The sequence below is a fragment of the Ictidomys tridecemlineatus genome, chromosome 15 (assembly GCF_052094955.1).
Source record: "Ictidomys tridecemlineatus isolate mIctTri1 chromosome 15, mIctTri1.hap1, whole genome shotgun sequence".
NCBI classification, from domain to species: Eukaryota; Metazoa; Chordata; class Mammalia; order Rodentia; family Sciuridae; genus Ictidomys; species Ictidomys tridecemlineatus.
The window spans coordinates 2856101-2865729 of record NC_135491.1 but is presented as its reverse complement, the minus strand read 5'-3'; the positions used below and the strand labels follow the sequence as shown (position 1 = coordinate 2865729).

Sequence of the window (9629 nt, the reverse complement as noted above, 5' to 3'; positions counted from 1 at the left end):
CATGCCCATACACCCGATTGGCTAGTCCCGGGGCAAAGCCCTACCCCAGACTTCAGGACTCAGGTTTGAAAGAGCGCTCAGGAGCCTCAACCCTGTTTATTAAAGTGATCAGAAGGTTCAATTAGACCGTCCGTACTTGGCAGCGGAAGCTCTGGAAATCTCGTGACAGGGCTGGGAGGCCGTCATAATTTCTGGGGAAAGTCTGGGCCTCACGGTGGGACATCATCCCGAGACACGCTGGTCGAAGTCCCTTTGGCGGAGCTCATTGCCACTGTCCGCTGTGCCAGGAAGACTTTATTCTGCGCTTCCTGGGGTCAAGAGAGGTGAAGGTGAGACACACCTTCTCTCCCCCATGCCACTTTCCATGTCCCCAAGGAGCCCTTCCCAGGGACTGGCCTGGCTCACCGTCTTTATCTGGCGTTTGAGCTCAGAGATGAGGCGTCCATAAGAGTTAGCTAGGGCCACGGTATACGCCATCAGGATGCTAAGGGAGAAAGGAATGGAAACCTCTCCAGAAACTCTCTTAGATTATCTTCACCCTATGTCTCATTAAAAAACAGAGACTGGCACGCATGAGCCAGGCCCCAGGTTGAATCCCCAGCAACACAGAACAGGCACCACAGACACACGTCCTGATCTAGGTATTTAGGCAGGATGCAGTGGTGAACACCTGTAATTCCAGCTACTCGGGAGGCAGAAATAAAAAGGGCTGGGGATGGGGAAATGTAGCTTAGTTATAGAGCGCCCCTGTGTTCAATCCCAGTGCTGAAAAGAAGGGGCGGGGGAAGACTCCAAGACCCCCTCCTCCTTCAGATTCAGGAATTCAGTCTTCTAGACCCTCCTCTTCCTTAGGAGCAAGGACTCCAGGGTCCCACCCCTCCTCTCACGCCCAGGAGAGCAAGACCCCATTCTCCTCCTCTCAAGACCCAGGAATCTAGTACCAAGCCCCAACTCTTCCTTAGGACCAAGCAATCCAGGCCCCAACCCACCTCCCTCAGACTCAGGAATTCATACCCCTGTCCCTTCTTTCTAGGATATCTTGAGGACACAGGTAATGGGACCCCAGATCACATATTCAAACTGAGGAGTCTGTGTCCCCTCACCTGGAGATCAGCAGGAGAGGCACAGCAAAAGCCTGGGTCCCCAGAAAGAAGAGAAAATTCTGGGTGGTCTGAGGGAGGCTGTCAATGGATTCAGGGATCTGGGCCCAGATGGATGACTTCCCCCGGAATGGACCGCACGCCTTAGAAGGTGGGATCCTGGAGGCAGAGACAGGCTGGGCTCAATAGGACCAGAATCAGAACCCTGAGTGAGGGTAGAAGAAGGGGGCAGGAACCGCTCCCACTCACTGGAATATGCTGTAAAACACCGGGACAGCAGAGATGGCCAGACCCAAGAGAAGGACCAGAGGGAAAAAGAAATTCGCGGTGGAGGCCCGGAAGGTGCGGGAGGCTGGAGAGCAGGTGAAGAAGAGGGTGACCTGGCAAAGAAGGTTGGAAAAGGGGTTCTGAGACCCAAGAGTCGCTCACTTATCCTTTTTTCCTACCCTAGAGTCCTGCCCCCCACCCCAGGCTGTACCAAGGAACCTGAATTCTAATGGCGGAGACCTAGATGACGGGATGCCCTAGACCCCTTCTTCTGCCCTCCAGCGCTCTCAGGACCCAGTAGTCAGAGCACCTGGCATCCTCGTCCAGCCTCCGGGGTGGTCCCAGTACTTGTTGGCTGGGTCCTTCTCACTCACCTTCTTCAGATAGAAAAGCAGCAGGAACTTGACCGTGTTGAGCAGGGGCAGTAAAGGGCAGAAAAAGCTCCCCACCCAGACCACCGTCTGGGCGTAGATAAGTCCCAGCACCTCGTCGGGCACCTGGAACTCCTGGGTCCCGGCGACTCGACCCAGCGCCCCAGGACAGAAGCCACAAACCAGCCTGCAGGGGGAGCGGGCCAGGCGGTGAGAGACGCGCCGGCAGGTTTCCCCGCCCCCAAGGCCCCAGCCGCCAATCGGAAAGGAGCGCGGGGCGGGGTCGGAGGGAAGGAACCCCCGAGCACCAGGCGGCCGGGTCTCAGCACTCAGCCCGGCCCCGGGTCCCCAGCGGCGGGGCGAGCAGGGAGTACAGCGCCTTGAGGGCGGGGCCTGCTCCCGGAGAGGCGGAGCCACGGGAGGGGCGGGCTCTCACTTCCGAGGAAACTGGACGAGCAGCGTGAGCGCCAGGCCGCTCAGAAAATCAAAGATGAGGAGTTTGTACATCTCCTGGCCCAGACGAGTCTCCCAGCACTGAAAAAGGAAGAAGCCGCGGCAGGGAGCCAGGCTGTCGGGCGCAACCGGTGCATTCTCGGGGCCCTCCCTCTTCCCAAGCATCCACCCCTAGAGAGCAACCCAGGCTCCTCCCGCCTCCCAACCTGGACATCAGGTCCCCTTCACCCAGCTCCTCCTTTCCTCCAGGGATCCATGATTTGAAGCTTCCAGCCCCGGGAGCTTCTCACCGGAAGCTCCTTGTAATTATAGCCGCAGGTCTTGCAGTCCTCAGCCTGGGCGTCGCCCCCGCAAGTGATCTGACTCCAGAGGGAGAAGAGCAGGACCAGCAGGGATGCAAGGCGCAGAAACACAGTCCTGCCACGCAAAGGAGGAGGAGGATTTTCCCCGTTTCACAGGTGAAGAAACTGAGGCTCAGTGTGATCCGATTTTGAATCCAGAACCCCTGGATCCCATATCCGTGGGATTTCCCGTCTCATTTGCAGAGCCAACATCCTGACCGCTGCCATTCCACCACCCCCAGCCCCATCCCAGGAGGCTGGAACCTGAGCAGGATAAAAACGATCTGGCGGCTCCGAGTGTAGCCCTCCAGTGGGGCGATCAGCTTGAACACAAACGGCAGCACGAAGTTGACCACGGAGATGAAGATGGACGGAAGATAATTCACTACAAGCTTTAGCAGTGGGGTCTGCTGCACAAGGGACATCTCCTGGGAAGGAGGACAAACCAAGCAAAGAGCCATGCCTAAGGTTCCCCCCCAGCCTCCTCTTCCCTCAGGGCCATTGAGTCCAGGGTCCAAACACCTCCTCCGCCCCTGTGCTCCTAAGATTCCAGGAATCCTAGGCCTCGGTTCCCCCCACAGCCCTCCATCCTTGGAAATGTAGGTTCCAGGGCCCTGGGACGCTCCTTCCCCAAGACCCTTGACACCTGCAGCTCCACGGTGTATCCTGTGGCCCAGTAGACACCGTAAAAGGCCGCCGCCAGGAGCGCCAACACCAGCAGGTTGAGTAGTGCACGCACCAGCCACACCTTGGCTTGCTGGCCCAGTGTCCGAGCCGCAGCCTGGCGTCGGACCACTGCTTCCTCCAGTTCCACCTGAGGCCAGGAGAGACGTTCCCGGGGGCTCCATCTCCTCAGTTCTGGGGGCTGCCCAGAGCCCCTCCTCAAGTTGAACGGATGCACTCCTCACCTACCAGCTAAGGGTCTCTTGTTGTCCCAGTTCCACCCACTCCTGACCCTACATAGGACCATTCAGGCCCCCTCTCAAGACTCCCGCCCTGCACTTCCTGCCTGGAGCTCCAATCCCGCTCTGGCCAAGCCACCAGTCCACTTTGAACCAAGGTGTTCTGCTGGGTACTTGTTTCTGCACTGCTCAGCCTCAGGCAACCCTGTTGTCACACCATGCTCCTCAGCTCTGCCATACCCACGACCTCCCTCCTTAGAAGAATCTCTGACCCGCTTCTCTCCGAAAGCCCTATCACAGGGTTAGGCCCAGTGTCTTCTCAGCTCGGTCCCTCCGGTCCTTAGGGAGTTGTGGCCCCCGCCCTACCTCAAGCGCACCTGCAACTCATACAGAATGATGCCCTGGCGGAGCCGCACATTCTCGTCCCCACGGAGGCCAAAGTCCCAGGCTGAGAACACCTGGTGGCTGTAGCTGGTCAGAGCCCCGGATTCAGCCAACAAGGTCTGCTTCAGTCCCGACACCGAGCTGAAGAGGGGAGACCCGCGAGACTGGGTGTGAGAACAGCCACGAGTGGGGGGTCCCGGGGCACCCCTCTAATGGGACAAATGGAACGTGAACTCTAAGGTCTTTGGCAAACTCCGCCTGATGGAGAAAGACTCAAAGAGGTGGAACACACATAGTCCTTGGAACCAAAGGCCACGAGGTGCAGAGAAACGTGGGGTACAGACAACTAAAAGTGACACAGAAGGAGAGAGTGAGTCCCAGAGAGCAGAGGAAGGGACCTGGGAAGGAGACAGAGGCCCAGAGAGGGTAGAGGTAACGACCACAAGAGACAGAGGGCACAGAGGCCCAGGGAGGGGACAGAGAACCAGAGAAAGGGACAGAAACCACACCCAACCCCACATCTGCCTTCACCCTCTGGCCTCAGCCTCACCTTTCCCATGCACAACCAGGAAGGCTGTACCTCTGAGAGCCCATTCTCAGGCTGTACCTCTGAGAACCCATTCTCTGGCTGTACCTCTGAGAGCCCATTCTCAGGCTGTACCTCTGAGAACCCATTCTCAGGCTGAACCTCTGAGAACCCATTCTCTGGGTGTATTTTTTTTAACCCAGGATTGAAACCAGGGGTTCCTAAACATGGAGCCACATCCACAGCCCTTTTTATATTTTGAGACAGTACTGCTAAGTTGGTGAGGCTGGCATTGAACTTGTGACCCTCCTGCCTCAGTCTTCCAATTCACTGGAATTACAGGTGTGCACCACCAAACCCAGCTCATTTTGTTTTTGAGCTGGTTGGGACTTCCTTTTTTAGGCAAAAGAGATGCTGTTGGCTATTGAAAACCCATTATGTAACTTCTCCCTGCTCTTAAGATTCAGGCTGCTTCCTAGCATAACCAGCCAGGGTCCACAACTTCATCTACCTTTGAAACTCAAACCTCATTCATCTTCTTCCTCCTCCTCATACTGGCTTTTTATTTCTCGAGACAAACCCAAACATCTTTCCCACCACAGGGCCTTTGTACGGCAGTGTGTTTTGCCTGGAATGCTGGAGTCTTGGCTGACCAGCTGGCTGGCTCCTTGTCTTTCCAGGGCCCATCTACAGGTTCCCCAGTCAGGGAAGCCTGTGCTGACAACTGCATCCAATGAGGGTCCCCTGCCATTCTCTATTACAGGGGTTAGCAGCCCCTGTGTCAAATCCCACTCAACACCTGTTTTTGTAAATATTGGAACACGCCCACCCATTTGCACGTCACCTATGGCTGCCCTCAGGAACTACGAGGGCCAAGATTAGTTGGGACTAGACTGAGTGACCCTCGAAGATGAAGATGCGTACTCGCTAATTTACAGAAGTCTGTTGGCTCCTGCTGTCACACCATGCAGCCTGTTTTTATACAGGGCCATTCCCCAACTCAAATTACTGATGTCTGCTCGTCCACATCTGTCCCACTGTTTATTTCCCCTCCCGGGCTGGGCTGTAAAGCATGCAAGGGATGGGGACCCTTGGGTGGCTCCCATGCCTGGCCACAGTGTCCAGCTCATAGGAGACACTCCATTTTAAAAAATGTTTATTCTTAAGTTTTAGGTGGACACAATGTCTTTATTTTACATTTATGTGGTGCTGAGGATGGACCCAGCGCCTTGTGCATGCCAGGTGCGCACTCCACCGCCGAGCACAACCCCAGCCCCCCCTCCATTCTTTTTAAGTCCTTGATTTCCTTCTTGAACACACTCCTTTCCTTGGGGGTCTCCCTGTCCTGCCTGAATGCCAGAGTCCCAAGTGTGTAGTCTAGACCCCACCCACATATCCAACTGCATGCGTAACACTGGGTCTAAAAGGCACCTGGGTGCTTGGGATGTGGCTCGGGGGTGTCACCTGGTATCCATGAGGCCTGGGGTCCCATTCCCCCCCAATATCAAAAGGCACCTCAAAAAACACTGGGTCCAAAGCTGCGTCCCAGATACCCTCACCAGCCCGCTCCTTGTACGGCCGGTCTGTCTCCACCTCTACCCTGCCGTGTGTGGGTCCACAGGGAGTCCTTCTGGACTTTGATTTCAACCACACCCCTAATACAGTCAATCAGGAACCCCTGGAAATGCACCCAGCTTAACACGATGAAAACCAGGCCACAGGACAGTGCGAGCAGAAGGGCGTGGTTACAGGAGCACCCTCTCTCTCTCTTTCTTTCCTGGTGCTGGGGATTGAGCCTGGAGGTTCTCTACCAAGAAGCTACATCCTCAGCCCTTTTTATTTTGAGACAGAATCTTTTGCTTAAGCCTTCACTAAATTGCTGAGGCTGGCCTCAAACTTGTGATCCTCCTACCTAAGCCTCCTGAGCTGCTGGGATTACAGGTGTGTGCCATCAGCCAGCTCCTGATCACTTTCTTGATACCAGTGGAAACCCTTTCCTTGTGTACTTTTAAATACTTGTGGCATTTTTAAAGGTTAAAACTAACTCCAAAACTGACCCCTTGTCACCACCCTGCTTCTCCCATCAGATGGTGGTCTGTGCCATCGCTTGTTACCTGGACTCTGGCAGTGACCTCCTAGTGGACCTCCTCCCCTCACTCACTCCTTCCTTCCCTCCCTCCCCTTCTTTCTCTCTGCCTCCTTCCCTCTCTTCCACAAGCCCACAGGGGGACACTATCCTTCCCTGACTCAGGTCGGGCTGGCCTTCTGTCCAGGGACCTGCCGGGCTGGTGCCTGCCATGCTCTGGCCCTGGGTCCGCCTGGAAGCTCTTCCCCCAGGTGTCTGCCCGGCTGAAACTCTCGCTTTCTCAACGTCATCCTTTCAACACTGTGTTCTCAACAATGCTTCCCTGACCCCCTGCAGTATAGCAGCCTGGCCCAGGCATCACTGGGATATCCCTCGCTCTGGCCCTGAGTAGCTTCCAGCAGCCTGTGCAAGTGACATTCTCCTTACCTATCCCCCAAGTGCAACGTAAGTGCCCCTGCGATGAGACTCTGTATCCCAGACATCTAGAACACGGCCTGGCACAGAGTATGAATGACTGAAATCAGCCCTGATTGTAGTCTGTACAGCTCTGTCCTAATCAGAAAGCACGAAATACACGTGCTGACTTAACACCCCCCCCCCTCCCCCGCCTCCAGCAGGAGGACCCGCCACCTCCTTTGTGTCCCTAGCCTATGTGCACAAGAAGCCTCTTAAAACGGACTTCAACTCAGAAAGGAGCACAGAGCGAGAGCCAGGATATTTGAGGAGGGCATTGACCACCACCACTCGCTCCCCTCCTGTCCAGGGTATCAGGATGTGGGCAGAACTGACCGGTGCAGGGTGAGCAGGAGGCAGATGAGGCTCACGGCAAAGACGGAGCATAGGTAGGTCACGGCCAGGTACTTGCGGGGCGGGTAGAACCCGTAGAAGAGTGGGGACCATTCTAGGTAACCCTGTGAGGGGCAGATGGGGGTCAAGGTGGAGGCAGGGCCCAGGAAGTGGGCAGCCAGGCCTTTGGGGCAGGGCTATAGATACAACGGGAACACCAGTGCTTGGAGGTGAGACCTACGGAGCCCAGCCGCCTACCTCTCCAGAGAGCAGGTTGAAAAGCTGCGTGGGAAAGGAGACCAGGCCCTGGGTATGGGGGCTATAGGAGCCGCAGGGCGAGGAGGAACCAGGGCCGGGAGGGCCGGGGGGAGCCCCTTCCAACCAGGTGGGCAGCAGCGTCATGCAGGCCTGGAGCACAGAGGCCAGCAGGTTGAGCAGCAGCAGGAAGCGCAGCAGGGAGAAGTAGGACTCGGTGCCCCCGCCAAACTGGCCTGCAGGGGGGCAGGGGCTCAGTTCCTCTGCTCAGCTCAGGCCCAGAGGCCCAGCCCAGCCTCCTCCCTCAGACCTGGGGTCGGGACCCAGCCCTCCCCCTCCGGCCCCACCGACCCCCGATCCTCTTCAGGGTCCAGGCCCAGGGCTGTAGGCGGCGCAAGCCTTCCTTCATCTTCTCCTTGGACCGAGGGAGCAGCCGTGCCCAGTGGGCAGTCCTCGGTCCAGAGCCCAAGGCCACTTGTTCCCTGGCCCGGCTCTTTCTGGAAGGGAAACAGTCAGAGACAGAACCCAGGGCGTGACAGCACAGACGGGGAACACCCAAGGGTGCCGTGCTGTGCTGGCTCCCAGAAGACTGTGGCCAGGGGACAGAAGTGACCCGACCCACGCAGAGCAGGGAGACGGGAGAAGTCACGACGGGTGGCTCCCGAGGGACGCGTGTGCTTGTGTGGGAGCCACAGGGAAAGACAGGGGCAGCTGCTGGAGGCAGGGAGCGGTCAGCACCCAAGGAAGGGCTTAGGGAGAGCGGCTGTACCTGTGAGCCCTCCTGGCCCGCATGGGCCACGGCAACTCCTGGGACGGGCGAGGGTCTCGCAGCTCACTTTGGATGGCTTCTGCAGAGGCCTGCCTGCTCCTCTCTCCATCCTCATCCTCCTCTTCCAGGGTCCCCCAGGGCAGCACCCCAGGGCCACGGTACCGAAGGGTAGCAGCACTGGGGAGCTGGTGCAGCACAGAGGCCAAGGACTGGCCTGCGCAGGAGAGCAGAAGGCTGGGAGGACCCAGGGTCCAGGCCCAGCCCCCTCCCTCAGACCCAGGGTCCAGGCCCAGCCTCCCCCTTCAGACCCAGGGTCCAGGCCCAGCCCCCTCCCTCAGATCCAGGGTCCAGGCCCAGCCCCCTCCCTCAGACCCAGGGTCCAGGCCCAGCCCCCTCCCTCAGACCCAGGGTCCAGGCCCAGTCCCCTCCCTCAGATCCAGGGTCCAGGCCCAGCCTCCTCCCTCAGACCCAAGGGTCCAGGCCCAGCCTCCTCCCTCAGACCCAAGGGTCCAGGGCCAGCCTCCTCCTTCAGACCCAGCCTCCTCCCTCAGACCCAGGGGTCTGGCCCCAGCCTCCTCCCTCAGGCCCAGCCCCCCCCTCAGACCCAGGGGTCCGGGCCCAGCCTCCTCCCTCAGACCCAGGGGTCCTGTCCCAGCCTCCTCTCTCAGACCCAGGGGTCTGGGCCCAGTCCCCTCTCTCAGACCCAGGGGTCTAGGCCCAGCCTCCTCTCTCAGATCCCAGGACACAGGCTCAGCCTCCTCCCTCAGACCCAGGGGTCCGGGCCCAGCCTCCTCCCTCAGACCCAGGGTCCAGGCTTAACTCCCTTTTCCTTTACTTATGAGCTTGGAAACTTGTCCCCTCCTGAGGCACTGAGACCCTGGCCATCTCCTAACTCCTCCTCCTCATAACAAAGGATAGAATTCTCCAGTTCCCTTCTCCCTTCTCCTCTCTGCCCTGAAAACCAGGACCCCCACCTCCTGAGTCCCCTGGCTTTGAGGCTGGTGGACCTGCACCCCCCGTTCTCCCACCTCCCCTGGCTTTCTGAGGGGCTGGCTGCTCCCCAGAGGGGCCCCAGGCGTCAGGGTCCCAGGTCCGGTTTTCCTCCATGGCGCCAAGCCTGCAGTGTTTCCGTCTCTCCTGGCTCCCTGGGCGGGGACTGCCCAGGTAAGGGAGGGCCCTAGGCAGGGCCACGCCTGACCACCAGGTGGCCAGGAGGGACAGGGTGCAGTTCTCAGAAACTCCCAAGGCTACTGCTGTAGGCTCTGCTGGGAAATGAAGTCCCGGTGGCTTTTGGAGCCGGGCAGTCACCAGAGTTGCCCTGGGAGGTGGAGCAGTGGCACTTCCTGTTGGCACTAGGTGTCCTAAGTGTCCCCAGGGGTTTACTGCCCA

At 58.4% G+C, this 9629-nt stretch overlaps 1 protein-coding gene and 1 long non-coding RNA gene across 3 annotated transcripts; one reads left to right on the top strand and one right to left on the bottom strand.

Annotated features, from left to right (window-relative positions):
* Window positions 1-64: 64 nt before the first annotated feature.
* Window positions 65-9519, bottom strand: Tmc4 (transmembrane channel like 4). Of its 2 annotated transcripts, XM_005342269.5 has the most exons (15): window positions 9269-9519; window positions 8241-8454; window positions 7823-7968; window positions 7475-7707; window positions 7220-7341; window positions 3812-3959; window positions 3179-3346; window positions 2797-2960; window positions 2482-2608; window positions 2175-2272; window positions 1742-1925; window positions 1350-1480; window positions 1104-1259; window positions 406-484; window positions 65-308 (listed from the first exon to the last, which is right to left on the bottom strand). In XM_005342269.5, the coding sequence occupies exons 1-15, from the start codon at window positions 9345-9347 to the stop codon at window positions 210-212; spliced, it is 2148 nt and encodes a 715-aa protein (XP_005342326.2). In that variant the 5' UTR covers window positions 9348-9519; the 3' UTR covers window positions 65-209. The 2 variants fall into 2 exon arrangements, with proteins under 2 accessions (XP_005342326.2, XP_040135827.2); XM_040279893.2 differs by lacking the exon at window positions 1104-1259.
* LOC120888072 (uncharacterized) lies at window positions 196-5510 on the top strand. The gene is made up of 2 exons (XR_005731527.2): window positions 196-329; window positions 1034-5510. It is a non-coding gene; the product is annotated as an uncharacterized LOC120888072 (long non-coding RNA).
* Window positions 9520-9629: the final 110 nt, after the last annotated feature.